We start from the raw sequence: 19,626 nt of genomic DNA, 5'->3' as shown, positions 1-19,626 counted from the left end.
AAGATAGAATATATCTTTTAAAATTACTGGCAAAATAAAACATGCCAACCAGAAAGGCTAATGCGACAAAATGTTTAATGCGATAGTCTGTACCTTTAAAAAATATATAGAGAAAAATTTTATGACTTACGCAATCGTATTAAGACTAGTGACGTGACGTATGCCACATTTTTATCTTCATGCGTAATTTCATTATTTTGAGAAGCACGTGGTAAGTGACTCTATGAGTAACATTGTTAGACGAAGTAAGGTATGTCATGCGACGTCTGTTTTTGTTTTATTTAGTCATAAACAAATTATTTGTTTAACGATATCGTGCACTTTAAATTGCGGAAGTCAATGAAGACAATCGCATTTATATGAAACAACATAGAGGAAACAGTTTCAGTTTTCAGGGACTGTGTTTGACTGATATGAAACGCATTTAAAAGTACATACAAACATACATATTTTCCTTAAAACGTTTAGAGCACTGAATTTTCTCTGATTTCACACTGAGAATTTCTTTTTAATTAATTTAATAAAGATCCACTTGTTCTATTTTTTTTAATCCTCAACAAGACAAAGCAATACTGTTTCGGTTTGTTTGTACTTCTGTCTATGGCCGGTTATTACAGCCTAAACATTATTTTATTCATTCTACTGAGACCCCTAATGGCTCAACAGCAAGTCTGCAAGTTTACGATACTAGAAATAAATAAATAAATAATACACAAGCGGGTTTGGATGCCCATGGTGGGCAGAACACATACAGCCTACTGTCTTAACACTTAACAATTACCAGAACTAGTAAACCACTTTACTGAAATATCAGCTTTTTATCATTCTTCCATTAATATCTGGAACTTACTATGTAAAATACTACTAGAGAACTCGGTTGTTGCCATTGTTCCTGCTAAAGCTAAGCAAAGCCACATAACGGGTATTGAAACCCGGCCTTAAGCGTTATAAACCTCTAGATTACCAATGAGCCACTAGAGGGCTGATGACAGCTAACTGTCTGATTAATTGTCAATTTTTAAATTGATCAAACATAACCAAGTTGGCTTAGAATTAGAATAAATCACGTTCTTTCAAGTATGGAATGTGTAATTAAGAGGCCATTCATTAATTAACAATGGTAATTATTATCATGTCCAATATTTATTTCAGAAATGTATAAGCAGAATGCACACATAGTCTATATCACCGGTAAAAATGAGTTAATTAACGGGCGCAAAGCATCTTGTATCTATAACGTTAATACAATCTGAAAGCGAACAAACCCTTCGCGGAAATTAGCAAAAGGGTCAAGATACCATTTAGAAAAAGCCTGTTGTATTATACTTATTCTCCTAGCGGATGTTGCACCTGGTTAAACAAATTAGTCCAGGGACTTGGACAAATAAAATCCCAGCATGTTGCGTGAGACTTACAGAACAAAGTAAAAATAACCGGTTGGTTACCAGCATCCCAGTCAAGTTAGGCTTCAGTTCAAACATTACTACAATTGCTTCTTTAGAAAGTATTTTCTTCGTAAACCTGGAATTACCTGTGAGATATGCACCTCCATCGGTCTCTTAAATAGGCTTTACGAAAATATTTAAGAATCAAATTGCTTATGAGTGGATTACTTACAACGTACAAGATACACACACACTCTTGACGAAATAGCCTCAGCATTGCTCTTTTCGTTGATGTCACTAATTATTGCTAATGTACATAAGACAAAACATAAAACTACTCGATATAGTGGAGGCTGAGCGTGACCAAGTGGTTAGCGTGCTGGATTGTGGAATCACAGATCTATGATAGCGACTCGTTGACTGCTATAACTCGGTATGGGGTCCGTATGCGTGTGTTATAAGGGTGACGGTCAAATCCCACTATTCGATAAGAGTAGCCAAAGAGCTGATGACGGTGGGTGTCGTTGACTAGTTGCTTTCCTTTCAGTCTATTAATTCAAATTTTAGGACGGCTAACCCAAACAGAACTCGCGTAAATTTGCGCGAATAATCAAAACAATGAACCAATCTAGACCAGCTAGAATCAACAAAAGATCAAATATCGATACTGGTTATCACAGTTATAATACGTTTACAGTTGAAAGTGGGCAACATGTTTAGCAACATATCGCGAGCTCGAACCTCAGACTTTTAGATCTGCAGCTCGGCATGCTAATCGATAGGTAACGTCAGGACTAACAGAGAAGAGAAGATGAGTGAAGGTCAGTTTTAGAGTTGATAAAGGTCATTTAGTCGAGAACTAAAACTAGGCTCAAATATGACATAACACAAAATAACAAAAGGATTGGAAGTTGACTCGCCAACAATTCGACTTCAGATAAACTTAAAAGAAAAGTAAAAACAAAGAAAGAAAAACAATATCTGCCTGCAGTTAACCTGATTTTCATTACAAATTTTGGGCGTATTTATTTTCTAATACTTCACCAACTTTTGGTGTTTGCATTTTCACAAAACATTTATTGTGAACTAAAGAAAAACAACTGATTTATCTTGTTTATTAAAGCCCACACATTTCCCTTAATCCGAATCGAGATCTAACACAATGAGCAATAGTTCAAATTCTTTGCTTTTTTGGTCAAAAATATATTCTCGACAAATATCTCCCCCTGAACTGTTTGGTTGGTTGGTTTGACGTTTTATGGCGCAAAGCAACGAGGCTATCTGCGCCCCTCCCCCCGACCTGAGTCTACTAAACGGAACATCGTGAATATTTATTTACAAACTAATAAATCGTTTGTAAATTGAGAGCCAGAATGTTTTGACTATACTATATATCTCTATATACTACAGAAATGTGGTCGTGGGGTAACCAAGGGAGCCCAGCCCCCTGAAAATATAAGCATATTAATCAGATATTATTTTTCATCTTTTATATATAATCAACTCGTTTAGTATCATTTAATAAAAAAATATATATGCACTACTGCATTAGATTTGATTTGTTTTAATGACCATTTTATTAAAAAAGAATTAGATCAGTTTCAGTTTGTTTGTTTTTTTAATTTATTGACCTCCCTTAAAGCGCTCGACTTGTAATCCGAGGGTCGCAAGTTCGAATTCCCGTCACACCAAACATGCCTGTCCTTTCAGCCGTGGGGCATTATAAAGTTACGGTCAATCCCACTATTCGTTGATAAAAGTGTAGCCCAAGTGTCTGCAGTGGGTGGTGATGATTAGCTGCCTTCCGTGTAGTTTTGCGCAAAATTCAAAAACAAACTCCCTTAAATTTTTCTCTTCCCCCTCCAAGTAGAAGGCCTGGCTACGTCACTGAATATAACTGTACTATACGCAGAAGCTTATGGGCCCCTTATGCTTGTTTGATAGCACTTGAATTCAGTCAATAAATGTTTGTTATAAGATCTTCAGTAAGTGACGATACCGAGACGAAGTAGATAAGAGCTTTAAATTGTGATGTTATTTCACGGACAGACAGACAGAGAGATTGGAAGAGATAACTGTTTTTTTTATTATTATTATTCATAATATTATAGTAATAATCACATATCACCTCTAGTCCCCCGCAGGATTTACAACGCTAAAATCAGGGATTCGATTCCCCTCGGTGGACTCAGAAGATAGCCCAATGTAAATTTGCTATAAGAAAACACACACACATATCACCCCCAGTCCGTCTTATTCACAAACGTAAATTGTAACAGTTGGAAAATGTGTATTTATCAACGACTGAAAGATTTTCTCTTAAGCCATGTCTGACCCCTTCAGCTGTTGACCTATTTTTATAACGCTAACTACCAGTGGGGTCCACATGTTGCATCCTATAGAGAAGCTTTATGTTTTTTAAACCTTTCATTCCTAGTGGGGTAAGTTGGCGGTGGGTGTTCCTGGGTTGTTGCTTTCCCTTTACTCTATAAACTTAGAAATACAGATGGTTATGCGCGGTAGTCCTCCTCCGTTTAACTTTGCGTGAAAATTCTGAACAACCAAACTGTCACGCGAACTGTGTGTGTGTTCAGCGATTAACCTAATTTTAGTTAATATTATAAAGTTGTTTCAACAAATGACATCATCTACATTACTACTTGGAATAAGTTGAATGTGACATGGTTATTATGGTGATTGTTATTACTTACATCACGATAAACGCCAGTCAACCCCGATGAAACGTGACGATAATGTTTCGTTTGTAATCTTTCTACAGAAGTAAAGCATGTAATATTAGCCCCCAGTAGCTCAGTGATAAGTCTGAAAGCTTATAGCACTAAAAGTTGGATTTCAATACACGTGGTGGGTACAGCACAGATAGCCCATTGTGTAACTTTGTGTTTAATAGCAAACAAACGTTATATTAATTAAAACGATTTTGGAACCTCACCACGTACGACCATGCTCCATCTGACAATCGTACATCTTGACACTTGTTCTTCAGCGAAATTTCCATGTCAAAGAAGTCTATTGTAAGACTGCCACGTCAGAAGCACATCACTACTCCCTGTATGCTCTCTATACTCCGCCAGTGTACGAGGACAATGGTAGATACTGCATCTACGAATGGAATAGCATGATTACCTGTTTAATCTATAAGTGCTTCAGGCATAACACAGTTGAATTGATGTGTCGTAGATGCAATTTGTGTCTACGAGATTCGTGTTGCTTTTCCAGGAGGAGATATTTCTTGATTATGTTGGATTTTGTTACCTGAGACATAGATAGTTATTTCCGCTGAATTTGTATTTGTGGAATCTCATCTGTTACAAAATATCGAATTTTGCTTATCACGGACAGAGTATGACTTCTTGCAGGTCTCTTTTCGATGGTTCTTTGTTTCCAAATTAATCCACATTCCTTTGTTTTACAATGTTTTTAAGCAAAATAGATATCCTCATCTTGAAAGCTCTAAATGCACGATTGAACACATCCTTATGATCTGAGTGAACTATTATATTCTTAAACACCCTTCACAATAAAAAGCCAAAATGAAATATGTCAACAACCATTCATTATATACATACATATCCAATTAGTTGTTAAAGTTGATAACAGAATACAAAGGACTCATTTTATAGACATGCATGTTCTGGCTTTATATACACCGTACTAGATTGTATATAAAAAATCATTGATATTGTATGAAGCTAACCACTAATTTTTATATCGTGTAAGTAGTTATATTATTGAAATTGTTGGAAATATGGAGAGTGCCCAACTGATGAATCAGTGCATTTTAATCAGTATATTGTAAGTGCGTTATTTGGTGGGTTAGTTTTGAAATCTGATTATTTAATATGTTAATATTTAGCCCTGATTTCTGTAGATAGTCTTGTTTAATCACAATTTATTGATAATATAAACATTTTGTCGTTTTGTGAGTAATAAATAATCTGATTAGAAAGGGCGTTTTCACCCTGTATAATTTAGCACTAAGCGAAACACAATGTACCACTATTATTTGATTATCTCCACTCTTATTAATTCATTCGTGTTGTTTTTTGCAGTGCTTACATCTTAGTGATCTGTGAAAGGAAGGCAGCAAGCAGGTCACTGGTATTGAAAAGCTGAGAAATACTACCTTAGTATACAATTAACTGGCTGCGTATTTGTACAGTCCCACTTATAATAATTCTATGACCTCGTTACAACTGTATGCACTTTCTAGTGTGTTATTCAATAACATTTATTTTTTTATTACAATATTTTTCAATCGGCTATTTTATACCTCATAGTGGTAAAGGTATATGTATTCGTGTTTCACTTTTGTTAGGTTATTTTTTTCACTTATCTTGTTTAATGCACACTAACGCTGTAAATATGAGATGCAAAGTTCCAGAGCTTTAAACAAAAAAAAAAAAAACAACAAACAATACATTATCATAAAGGACTAATTGTTTCTTAGCTTAATGTAGCTTCGTTTGGAACTGAGCGTGGCCCAGGAGTTAGAGTCCCGGTTTATTTAGCTGTGAGTCAATCATTCGTATCCAATTACCGCCAAATAATAATAAAAAGAATATATACACATATGCATAGCTAGATTCCACATCGCACTTTGGGATCAGTAGTGCATTATAAGAATGATTGAAAAGCCCCATTTTTTAGTGAGACAAGAGTGTCCAAACAGTTGACGATGAGTGCTGTCGACTAGCTGCCTTCCCTAAAACTCATCAGCTCAAAATTATTGGCGGCTAGCGCAAATAGCCATTCAGTATCTTTGAGCAAGCATCCTAAAACAAACAAACTTTGTTTGGGTTAGTATATCTTTCTACATTTGCTTTTAACTTAATATTAAGGGTATTGTTCTTCTAACGTAATTAGGCTTATTTACTTTCACGTTAGCCTCGGCATGGCCAGGTGGTTAATCTGAGGGTTGCGGGTTCGAATCCCTGTTGCACCAAACATGCTCGTCATTTCAGCCGTGGGGGCGTTATTATATGATGGCTAGCGTATATAGCTCTCGTGTAGCTTTGTGCGAAATTCAAAAACAAACAATACTTCTAACTTAATATTTATAAATAAAACATAATAACCAAATTTCTCGTATAATTAGATTTTCTTTTCCAAACTTTTCACTTATAAAAATATAACAGAAATATTGAATACAATGACATGTAGAATGGATAACTTTTCCTTTTTTTTTCATTTATGTGCATATTTCAAAATTGTTCATAATTTTTTGTTAATTTCGTGTAAAGCTACATTAGGGCTATCTGCGCTAGCTATTCCTAATTTAGCAGTGTAAGACTAGAGGGAAGGCAGCTAGTCATCACCACCAACTACCAACTCTTGGGCTACTCTTTTACCAATGAATAGGGGGATCGATCGTCACATTACAACACCCCCACAGCTGAAAGGGCGAGCATGTTTGGTGTGACGGAAATTCGAAGCCACGACCCTCAGATTACGAGTCGAACGAACGCCTTAACCCTTTTGACCATGTTGGGCCTCTTATAATTTGGAAGAAGTAAATACTACAGATAAAAAATTATTATAAAAATATACTATTTTCAGATAGAATACGGAAATTCACCAATTTTTTTCGGTTGTTATAACTTGATTACACAAAAAGAGATTTTTTTTATCTAACTTAAATTTTCAAAATCACCAGTTTGTATTGATTTTATTTTTAGAAATTTTTGAACGTGTGAGAATCATTACAAGCAGTGACACCCTGTGGGAAATATATAAATTATAGTGACAAAGTTTATAACACACGTTTATAAGAAGAAGCGTGTAGGCGAAAGCGAAGATCGGTGTTGCCATGGCAACGTCCGTTACGCGACGCTAGCGGCTGATAATGAGACAGTGTAGATTGCAAGATAGACAGTACCTATAAATCATGGTGTGCCGCTGTAAGCTTGTATTTTCTACTACACCCGGCTTGCTGTCCTAAGCTACTTACTGCCTTGAACCCCTTTGGGAACCTTCCCAGAGTTCTTTGCAACTTATTCCGCCCAGTACGGAGATTCCGGCAGACCGCGTCTATCCGTGACAAAGAAAGATGACAGTCAAATTTATCTTTGTAATCGGTAAATACATGGATCGTTTGGATGACTGCTGGCAGTGTCTTGCACGTACAGAGTGGCCTCATAAACTTTAAAGCCGCTAATTACAGGGGGCGCAGGAAACAAGAAATAAACGTACTTGGAAGGACCCCAGACGTCGATGCATAGCTTCTCATATTTACGATAATCGAAGAAATTATTACGCTAAGACTAATTACTGAGGGCGTTCTCACTGGAACAATAAGACGCTGAGAACAACCATTTCACACAAAACTATCTAAAATATGGTTAAAGAGACGAAAAAATACAGGTGGACAAAATGGTTATAATAGAAAATTTTGATTACGTTAATGAACTGAAAAAATATTCTTAAACAATACATTTTTAGTTCAAAATAAAATATAAACATTTTCTGTACCAATCCTAAACAGAATAGAACATAAAGTTTTTAAGTCTCTTAATCAAAAATCAGTAATTCCCAAGAACATACATAGAAGGGTTTCTTTCTTTCTTTTATTTAAATAGTAGGTTAAATCCTACTTTTCAGTCAGCCAAGTTCCCAGCTGGGATAGCGGCACGCCTTCGGATATACATCGCTAAAATCAGGGGTTCGATTCCCCTTGGTGGACTCAGTAGATAGCCCGATATATCTTTGCTTCAAAAAAAAAAAAACACACACACACAGTCAGACAAGAGTATCCCAAGATTGGTGGTGCCGTTAACCTCTCCAGCATTGAAACTTAGGGTTGGCTAAATGAACACAACGCTTGCGTAATTTTAAATTTAAAAATCAACATATTTGTAACTGAAGTTTATTGGTACTATGCTATTAAATAAAATAATTGTGATACAAAAGAAGTAACAACAACAAAAAGCAATAAAATAACTCAAATATTCTCTTACATTCGATTATGAAAAGTAAAACAAAACCATTATTAATGTTTTCAAGTATAATTATTCTATGAAGTCAAAGGCCGAAATGTTATTATTTATAAAAGGCTATGGAATAGATGTGTATTCTTTTATAGAAAATCTGACAAAAAATGTTTTATGTTAGAGTTTTTTTCTAAGTTACTAGGGGTTGTTCTACACACTATGTGAAACCTTTTATTCATTAGTCAGTTATCAAAATAATAGGTCATGACACGAAGTAAAACTTTAAACAACGCTAAAATGTTCGGTGTTTCATATTTTCAACCCTAACAGCATCTTACACGGAACAGAAGCTAAACTACTTGAGACTTTCGTAATTTAGAATTGATGAACAGAAGCAAGACAATTAACTAGTAATAAGATTATGCTGCCGACATAGCTACTTCACTGGTATAACTCAGGCTCGAACCTTGGATTTTCAGATCCAAGATCTGACACGCTAATCACAAAAATGATGAAACTTTAAAAAGCCAAATAAAAAAATGTTTAACATTTATTAATCTTGTACAGCACTAAAATTATCCCAAAAGAAATTTGTGTGATGAGACACAAAATGTTTTAAACAGCCCTGGTTGTTGTTGTGCGATGAGACACAAAATGTTTTTAACAGCCCTGGTTGTTGTTGTGTGATGAGATACAAAATGTTTTAAACAGCCCTGGTTGTTGTTGTGTGATGAGATATAAAATGTTTTAAACAGCCCTGGTTGTTGTTGTGTGATGAGACACAAAATGTTTTAACAGCCCTAGTTGTTGTTGTTTTTTTTTTTTTTTGTAAAAGAGTAGCTCAAGAGTTGGCGGTGGGTAGTGATGACTAGCTGCCTTCCCTCTAGTCTTACATTTCTGAATTAGAGACGGCTAGCGCAGATAGCCCTTATGTAGCTTTGTGCGAAATTACAAAAACAAACATTTCAAGTGCACAACCAGACGAATTTCCCCTTCTCTTCGTTTGAGTATCTACATAATATCTATCACAAGGATAGAGCCCCAAATCTTAGCGTTATAAGCCCTCAAGCTTACCGCTACGCCATAGAGGCCAAAAAGAGCTTCCTGTACATTTCATTTAAGTTTTTTTTTTTTTTCTATATTACTAAAAATTAAATCCAACAAGTTGGTGTCGTGAGAATTTTTGTCTTGGAATATAATTTATTTTAATTCTCTCACTTTTGTTCCAAATAAAGACTACAAGTAAAATATTCTTGGTCAAAAATTAAATAAGACTAACGACTTAGTCGCTTTTATTTGGAAACTTTCCGAGAAAAAAAAAACCCTATAAATTAAACTAGTGAACAGCTTAGATATAATATGGTTTGTTTTGTTTGTTTGTTTATAGATTTTGCGCCAAGCTACACGAGGGCTATCTGCGCTAGCCGTCCTAATTTAGCAGTGTAAGACTAGTGGGAAGGCAGCTAGTCATCACCACCCACTGCCAACTGTTGGGCTACTCTTTTACCAACGAATAATGGGATTGACCGTCACACTATAACGCACCCACGGCTAAAAGAACAAGCATGTTTGGTACCACGAGAATTCGAACCCTCAATGCTCACATTACGAGTGGAACGTCATAATCATTCGGCCATACTGGGCCTAGATATATTATAGAAAAATCTAAAATTTTTACCCTCATCAAAGAGAAAGTTCGAACACTTAGATCTCACGGAAGTAGGATAAAAATGGAGCGCAAGAAATAATCATGGCTCAACATTCCTGACCAATGTTTGTGGCTTGCATTTATCGTTTTATAACATTTTTCTGTGGACTGTATCCGTATTTGCTTTCAGCATCGAATATGTGCAGCTGGTTGCGAGTACTAGAACGTTCTCTATTGTATTTCTGAACCTTATAATACCACATGCTCTATGTTATAGATGTCATAAAAACCGTACCGAGACGATAATATTATTAGAGGTTGTTTATAGCCATAAAGCAGAAGCATTGGATAACAAAATATAAGGGCTTTACTAGTCGGATGTCCTCGGGGTCCTGCACAGATCTTCAAAACCTTTTATTATTTTCTCCACATATGAAAATAATGTAACTTTTCAACATAACGTACCTGTTCCCTGTTTTCACTGGAGTTTATTAAAAGCTTTTCTTTTTATTTAATGAAAAACTTCAATTCTCAAACTATCGATGCGTTTTCTACATCGTTCATAGGCTCGGTATTACCTGGTGTGTTAAGGCATTCGACCCGTAATCCGAGGGTCCCGGGTTCAAATCCCCGTCACACCAAACGTGCTCGTCCTTTCAGCCGTGGGAGCGCTATAATGTGACGGTCAATCCCACTATTCGTTGGTAAAAGAGTAGCTCAAGAGTTGGCGGTGGGTGATGATGACTAGCTGCCATCCCTCTCGTCTTACACTGCTAAATTAAGGACTATCCAAATGGCGTAGATAACTCTCGTGCAACTTTGCGCGAAATTCAAAAAACAAACAAACATCGTTCATCCATCTCGGTTTTGAGTTATATGATGCAATATACTGAGAACTTTTACGTTTTCGCAACTGTAATAACTTTCGATGTAAAGAACTGTTTAAAACCAATAGGTAAAAGTACTCAATTTTTTTGTGTGTAAAATACACTCGAAACTCACAGCTGTGGCTAGAGAGATGAATTGCAATATTAGTAGTAGTTCATTTCGTGCTCCCTACTAGTACAGCCGAAAGTCTACGGATTTAGAATGCTTTAATCAGGGGTTCGATTCCCCTCGGTGGGCTCAGCAGATAGCCTGTTGTTATAAGAAAACACACGTTTTATTTTCTTGCTTTTACATGTTATTAAAGCCAACAAAATAAGAAATCAGGTGTGAAAATAATTTAGAAAAATGTAATTGAAAACCCGGCAGGGTCCATAGACCCAACAGGTAATTTTAGGATAAAACTCCGCTTCTAAGTGCTTTCCTTTTGTCACCTTGGTTTAAAGCCACTTATATAATTAAATTACACAACTTGACGGCTCATGCGATGAAAAAAATTTTAAAGTCCCTCGAGAAGCGGCACAAATATCGATTTCACTTCGTTGTGTGTGTGTGTGTGTGTGTGAAAGGACGCTTATACGAACACTTTCAGTAATGTAAAATCGAAATGTTGTAAAGTAAGAAATACGTCGTGCTGAAAGCACACAAGCAGGTTCAAGGTCATTTGAGGTCACGGTAGGAATTACCAAGAAATCCGTTCTGATCCTCGACTCGCAATCTGAGGGTCGCGGGTTCGAATCCCCGTCACACCAAACATGCTCACCCTTTCAGCCGTGGGGGCGTTATAACGTTACGCTCAATCCCATTATTCGTTGGTATAGGAGTAGCCCAAGAGTCGGCGATGGGTGGTAATGATTAGCTGTCTTCCTTTTAGTCTTACACTGCTAAGTTAGGAACATCTGGCGCATATAATCCTCCTGTAGCTTTGCGCGAAATTAAAAAAAAAAAAAACCAAACCAAATCGTTCTGATCAAAGAATGTGAACTGTAAAGATAAGATCCGAAATAATATGAAAGTAACATAGACATGACTGATGGCAGTTTTGCCAAAATCTCACTTTTGATCAGCAGGTGCTTTTTATAACAAATCTCACAAAGGTCCTCTTACTTCTTATTACAGAGTTGTTGTTTGTTACTAGGAACAAAGAGCTATCTGTGCTCTGCCCATCACAGGTACCAAAACCTAGTTTCGAGCAGTATGAGTCCACAGATATACCATTGTGCCACTGTCTGTGTGTGTGTTGGGAAGGGGGGGTGGGCTCTGGTTACGTAGTTTCACTCTCAGAACAGTATTATTAGCATTTAAAATGAATTAGATATAGAGTCGTGTCTACAACAAACTAGGATGATTCGTCTGTTTGTATGCGCCATTCGTTCTTCAGATTCAAACTCTTGTACATAGATAAAGGTCAAAGTGTATCTTTAAAATATTATTATGAGAGAAACGTTCGAAATTAAAACATTAATTTCGTTTTCACATGTAGTTAGAAACTTGTAACACTTCTGGGTAGGAGTGTAAGTAGCGGGGGTGGGCTTGAGGGCGTCGGGTAGAAACAACAGTTGTCTTGCTCAAATAAATGTCAAATATCAACCTAACAGTCAGATATCAAAAACTTTGGTTTCGAAACATTATTACACTTGCAGCATGTTTTGTCATCCATAATCTTTAGACACTACAATCTATACCATTGGATCATTAAACCATAATATTTGAAAAACATGATCATTGAAAAAATACTGTCTGTATTACATGGTCATTAAAACATGATATTTGTATTACATGATCATTAAAACATGATATTTGTACTACATAATCATTAAAACATGATATTTGTACTACATAATCATTAAAACATGATATTTGTACTACATAGTAATTTTAAAATATTTTCTGTACCACATAATCCTCAGACATTACAATCTCTAATATGTGATTATTGAAAGAACATCTCTGCTACACGGTCATTAAAGGAACATCTATATTACATATTCATTGGGGGGGAGGGGGTTAAAGCGTTCGACTCGTAACCTGAGGGCGCGAATTCGCATCCCCATCGCACCAAACATGTTCGCCCTTTCAACCGTGGGGGCGTTTTAATGTTACTGTCAATCCCACTATTCGTTAGTAAAAGAGTAGTACAAGAGTTGGCGGTGGGTGGTGATGACTAGCTGCCTTCCATCTAGTCTTACACTGCTAAATTAGGGACTGCTAGCGCAGATTGTCCTCGAGTAGCTTTGCGCGAAATTCAAAAACAAACAAACATAGTCATTGAAAAATCCTGTCTGTTTTTCATAGTCATAAGAAAATACTGATTTTACACAAACATCATTGGACAACACTGGCTGTACCAAATAACCATTAGTAAATATTTCCTTTTTGTTTTACAGAATCAGTAATTATGAAGTGGTATTGAAAAACCATCGATAAGAATGACCAACATAAAGACGTTTAGTGGACGGATTTAGAAATAAGACAGGTGCATTTTTATCATTTCAAGGATGAAGTTAGTGGTCATTAGAACCGTGCTAGTATTTTCTGTTACAACTGACCTAGTTGAAGAGCTGTAAGGAGACAGTTATCGAAAATTAGAATACATAAATGGTAACATTCTCCCCTTAACCAGAGAAGAGAAATATATTAGGTCAATAAACAAATATCTGGAAAGTTGGTATGATTGTTTTATATAAAAAATTTGCAAACACAAATCTACTGCTCCATGTGTTGCAAAATTTAGTCTAACGTTCAAAAAATAAAACTTCATTTTTAAACTGAATAAACTTTACTGTTTGTAACATACACAAAAACCCTTCATATGCTGACAAATTGAAAAAGATTTATTTCTTCTCGAAATTTGTCTCTCACCCCCCTACTACTTATCGCGAAAAAAATAAATTGCACGCTAGCTGAAGCAGAAAACAGCGAGTTCTGGTTCACCACTCTTCCCGATTGAGACGACATCTACAGATAAAACATGTTTAATAAAACGAGTATTTTCTTGAGAAAAACAGTTGCAGACGTTGATAAAAGAGAGGTGGATGGACAGATGTAAGACGTATGTTAGAATATCAAGTGGATTTAAATATGCTGATAAGAAATGTTTACACGTCATATCTTGTTTGAAACTATGATTATTTGACGACAAAGGTAAGAAGGATTACATTGGAGAAGTACTTGTATGGTATACATGAAACTTTGTCGAAAAAAACGATTCAGAGAAATGTCAAAACGTACACAAAACATTCGCTTTTTTTTAGTTGACAAAGATAAACTTGTTTTATTTTAATTTGACAGATTATTTCTCCTGTTTTTGTCTATGTGACAAGTTTTGTGCTTGGAAAAATATCTATCATATCTGAACAGTTACGTCAGGATATATGACCAATGGAACTGAACAATAAGTAGAGAAAAAGTGCACGTTGAGAAACAAAAGTAAGATGACTAAAAAACATGAAACCAGGGTAGAGGAGAGAACAGTTGAAGAAGTTAATTTAATATTAATTCTCAACACGAAAGATAACGTTACTAAGCAACAACGGCCTTTTCGATTTTTAACGTCGGAAGAACTGAATATGCACATTTCTTTGCACAGTGATGGATGACAAGAGAGAAGGAAATTAAATATGAAGCACCACTTTAAATCCTGAGGACTAAAATGTACGTTTCACACATTAGTATATAAAAGTACACATGTGAAAATGTTATATACTTGTGTGTGTACATATATATAATACATTAGTCATCTGCTCCATTAAATGTACGCCAAGATTCAGGTATGTATGATAGCATCGAAATTGGCAGTTGGTGGTGTTTATCAGACTGAGTATGAAAGTCTAATAAATCACATTAAGAAACTTTGATTTCTTTATCTTGGTGCCATCTTCTAAGATCATTTTGTTTAATATTTATTTATAGGTTAACAGTTTCGACAGAATTGTATGTAGATGAAGAGATAAAACAGAGTTGACTTGAAATCTTTCTGAGTTTTGTCAAAAGTACCTGGTCTAGGATGGCCAGGTGTTTAGAACACTTGACCCCCAATCTGTGGGTTAAGGGTTCGAATCCCTATCACACCAAACATGCTCGTCCTGTCAGCTATAGGAGCATTGTTATGTTACGGTCAATCCCACTATTCGTTGGTAAAAGAGTAGCCCGAGAGTTGGCGATGGGTGGTGATGCCTAACTGCCTTCTGTCTAGCCTTACACTGATAAATTAAAGACAGCTAGCGTAGATAGCCTCCGTATAGCTATGCGCGAAATTCCAAAACATACAAACAATTAAAACTGCTTTTGTTAGTACAGACGCCCCTAGTGGCACACAAAACATTCTCGCTCTTTCAGTCCTGGGAGTGTTATAATGTGAAGGTAAATTCCACTATTCGTAGGTAAAAAAGTAACCCAAGAGTTGTCGATGGGTGGTGGTGACTAGTTGCATTCCCTCCAGCCTTATACTGCTAAATTAGGGACGGCTATCACAGATAGCCCTCGTGTAGCTTTGCGCGGAATTCAAATCAACCAAACTAAATATTACAGTTTTACACTAAATGCAGTAACTACCACCATCAAACACTGCACGACCACACAAGTACAGGAAGGAGGAAGAGGTCAAAGAGAACCTGACCCTCCAGGGTACGTACATGTTATACCCAAACCCCGAGAGAGAGAGAGTTTTACACTATTATTTATTGAAATTGTAAATGAAACAAGTTTTATCGGTAACTTTATTAAACAGATAAGACTGTATTATGTTTCTTTACTTCAAATTCTCGTCTTTATTATCCCACACCTTAACGTGCTCATAATCTATAATCCATTTCTTGTTCAGGTTATTTATTTATCTATTTTGATAATAACACTACTCTGTAAAATATTCGTATGCATATGGTGGGTTGCTTAACACGTTATAAATGGCGTATAATTTGTTTGTTTTTGAATTTCGCGTAAAGTGCTTCTTTTATTGGACGTCTCTAGAACAAACATTCTATAACACATTGTTCAAAGTGCCTCTTTTATTAGATGTCTCAAGAACAAACATTCTATAAAATGTTGTAAACATTCTATAAAATATTGTTGTAAGAAGTTTCAACGAGTTCCACTTTTCTTCACACTAAAACAAAAACGAATGTGCTAATGTTACTATTACATACAGGATGGGACTAAAATGACTACAATTAGTTCATACAGAACATACTTTGATTTCTGACGACTTACTCAGGAGCAAAGGGTAATTAAATTGGTTTCATTTGTCTTTGTTACATTTTATATAGTAAAAAACGTACGATACGAGCTGCACAAACCATATAGTGTTAACTGTATCGCAGCTGTAGTACAACGTGTTTCTGTTCTTCAAAGCTCAGAAAAAAGCTAATTTATAAACCAAAAAGGGGGGAGTATTCCATTTGTCTTGAATTTCGCACAAAGTTATACGAGGAATAACTGAATTATTCGTCCTTAATTTAATAGTGACATACCAATGGGGAAGTAGATAGTCAACATCACCCACTGTCATCTCTTGGACTACTCGTTTTACCAACGAATAACGCTATTGGCCCTCAGATTAAAACGCCTTTCACCACGGCTTAAAGGCCTGTTCGTTGACGAGTATTATAAATAGAGCACCTTTAGCCTCCAGGTAATGTTGGGTCTAAGGAAATGCATGTACGGAGGTCTTAAGTCATGGTAAAGTCCATATGAAACAATATAAAAAAGGGGAGACACTGCGTGCATTAAAAATATTCAAATGTACACACGTATAGGTAGCCCTGGCTTACAATTATCATGTACACACGTAGAGTTAGCCCTGGCTTACAATTATCATGTACACACGTAGAGTTAGCCCTGGCTTACAATTATCATGTACACACGTAGAGTTAGCCCTGGCTTACAATTATCATGTACACACGTAGAGTTAGCCCTGGCTTTACAATTATCATGTACACACGTAGAGTTAGCCCTGGCTTACAATTATCATGTACACACGTAGAGTTAGCCCTGGCTTTACAATTATCATGTACACACGTAGAGTTAGCCCTGGATTACAATTATCATGTACACACGTAGAGTTAGCCCTGGCTTTACAATTATCATGTACACACGTAGAGTTAGCCCTGGCTTACAATTATCAGGGCACCAATGACGGCAAACCGGGGATTACCGAAATATTTTATATCAGTTATAAACTTTCTAATTTATGCGGTTTGACATTGTCACCTTTTAATCATTATATATCGAATCTAAATCCATTTCAAACAGTGTATATGATCTGTAAAAACACAATCAATCTGTAACGATGCTAACCCTGCAAATGCCAAATCTTTTTTTCCTTTTTTTTTTGTTATAGTTGATTTTCACACAAATATAGAAGCAGTTTATAAAACAAATAAGATGAAATCCATAATAGTCACGGCTGTAATTAGATCTCAAATGGGTCAAGAGATGGTGTGTGTGTGTTTTTTTCTTAAAACAAAGCCACATCGGGCTATATGCTATGTCCACCGAGGGGATGTTTTTTTTTATAACAAAGCCACATCGGGCTATCTGCTATGTTCACCGAGGGAAATCGAACCCTTGATTTTCGCGTTTTAAATCGCAAGACTCAACGCTGTTCTATCAGGAGACATCAAGAAATAGAGCCATGAGCTAAAAGTTTATACTAAAAAGGTACAAAACAAACAAACTCAGAGCAGTACCAGTAATCGTTATGTCGCGACTAAAAACATCTATAGATCAGAAAAGTACCAGAGATTGTTGTTTTTTGGTTTTTGAATTTCGCACAAAGCTACTCGAGGGTATCTGTGTTTGTGTTTTTTGTATAGCAAAGCCACAAAGGGCTATCTGCTCAGCCCACGGAGGGGAATCGAACGCCTGATTTTAGTGTTGTAAATCCGGAGACATACCGCTGTACTAGCGTGGAGCAACTATCTGTGCTAGCCGTCCCTAATTTTGCAGTGTAAGACTAGAGGGAAGGCAGCTAGTCATCACCACCCACCGCTAACTCTTGGGCTACTCTTTTACCAACGAATAGTGCGATTGAGCGTCACATTATAACGCCCCCACGGCTGAAAGGGCGAGCATGAGTACCAGAGATATAGGCTGAGTATTTCTAGTAACGTAATGAAAGCAATAATCACAACACTTAGAGTTACCTACAACAACGGAGAACGTTTACTGGTTTCTGGTCGTTGTTATTAGGTCGTTTCCTATAAGAATGATTTTGTTACACTTAGCTTTATGGGGCACATACTAAGTCATTAAGTGTGAGCTTATTTGATCATTTTCTTCAATTTAAGTACAGTCTTTACTCTAACGTAACTATAACGCTGGCACTATTCATTGGTGAAGGATAGCCCAAGAGTTGGCAATGGGTGGTGTTCCCACTGGTCTATCCCACTAGAACTGATAGCACTCGAGAAGCTTGGGCCAGTTTCAACAAACAAATATCAGTTTAGCTACATTAAATAAATAACTTTTTTGTTTCTTTTAAATTTCGCGTAAAGCTACACGAGCGCTATCTGCGCTGGCTATCCCTTATTTAGCAGTGTAATACGAGAGAGAAGGCATCTATTCATCACCACCAACCGCCAACTTTTGAGCTACTCTTTTACCAACAAATAAAAGGATTGACCGTTTCGTTATCACGCCCCCGCGGCTGTAAGGGCGGCCATGTTTGGTGTGACGGGGATTCGAACCCGCGACCTTCAGATTACAAGTCGAGTGCCTTAACCACCTGGTCATGCCGGGCCTCGTTGATAAAGTGTACCCTAAGAAGTGGCGTTGGGTGGTATTGACTGACTGCCTTCCTTCTCGTCTATCACTTCAAAATTAGGAACGAATAGCATAGATAGTCTTTGAAATTGCACAAAATAAACAAAACAACAAACCTACTTGCACAGGAGTTAAGTAATTCTCCACTTCATACAATAACCCATCTATTCGTAGATAAAGAAATTTCTCTTTGCACTCGCGTAGCTTTGTGCGACATTCAAACCAACCGAAACCTTACAAATATTTCTGATTAAATAAACCAGGGGTGGTGTGTAGTACTCTCGACGCAATTGGCTCGTGTTTCTTGCAATGCAATTGGTGAAATGAGTAATGATTCGACCAATGGTAACCACAAACTATTGATTTTAAGTCTTTTATCTCTGTTTAGATGAAGTCATCGTGTTGACGTAGAATGATTCTTTGATTTTTTCTTGTTTTCTAGAATGTATCTGAATCAATGTGTATAAATAGTTCGGTCTATTTTGTGTCCAATCAACAGGACATGTTCTGTATGCTTACCAATCTTGTGCAGCCTTTATGTTATTTTATTCTTGTCCCAAAATGTTTTCCAGTTTGTATGTTCAGAGGAAAAGTGGTATTTCATAAATGTGTTGTTTTTGTTTTGTTTGTTTGTTTTTACAAGGACCAATCTGAATATTTTGTAAGATTTCGAAAGGACATTAAAAATTTTTGAGCTTTAAACACAACGGAAACAGAAAACATAGTTTATAAGATAACAGAAGATCCGATGACTCGAGATGAGCGTTAAACAGTAAGACAAACTACATTTCAATCCAACTTCTAGCAATAAAGAAAAAAAACGATTATCTTTAAAATGTTTTTTGTTCTAAACAAACTGATAAGAAATTCGTCAAAATAGTTTGATTTCCAATTGAAACTATGTAAGGTGACAACGAGAGTAAGGAACTAGCTGAAAGTAATGGAATACAAAAAAAAAGACAAAAATATATATAGATAGATGCTTAGACAGAAACAC

General features: G+C 36.3%; 1 protein-coding gene across 3 annotated transcripts in view; it reads right to left on the bottom strand.

The window, feature by feature from the left end:
* Nucleotides 1–19,626, bottom strand: part of LOC143237607 (protein tiptop-like) — a 106,669-nt gene that overhangs the window by 45,360 nt on the left and 41,683 nt on the right. The window contains exon 1 of one of the 3 annotated variants that reach the window (XM_076477049.1): nucleotides 18,750–18,830. The exons of 1 other annotated variant lie outside the window; for it this stretch is intronic. Coding sequence is in view for 1 of the 2 variants with exons in the window: in XM_076477047.1 (XP_076333162.1) it covers nucleotides 4,339–4,351 (13 nt within the window). In the remaining variant the exon portion in view is untranslated. Of the gene's footprint in view, nucleotides 1–4,338; nucleotides 4,482–18,749; nucleotides 18,831–19,626 lie in introns of those variants that run through there. One more of the 3 variants, XM_076477047.1, reaches the window with a different exon arrangement.

This window comes from Tachypleus tridentatus, chromosome 13 (genome assembly GCF_004210375.1).
Source record: "Tachypleus tridentatus isolate NWPU-2018 chromosome 13, ASM421037v1, whole genome shotgun sequence".
In the NCBI taxonomy this organism is placed as follows: domain Eukaryota; kingdom Metazoa; phylum Arthropoda; class Merostomata; order Xiphosura; family Limulidae; genus Tachypleus; species Tachypleus tridentatus.
The sequence above is the reverse complement of the archived record's forward strand: the minus strand, read 5'-3'. Positions and strand labels throughout refer to the sequence as shown.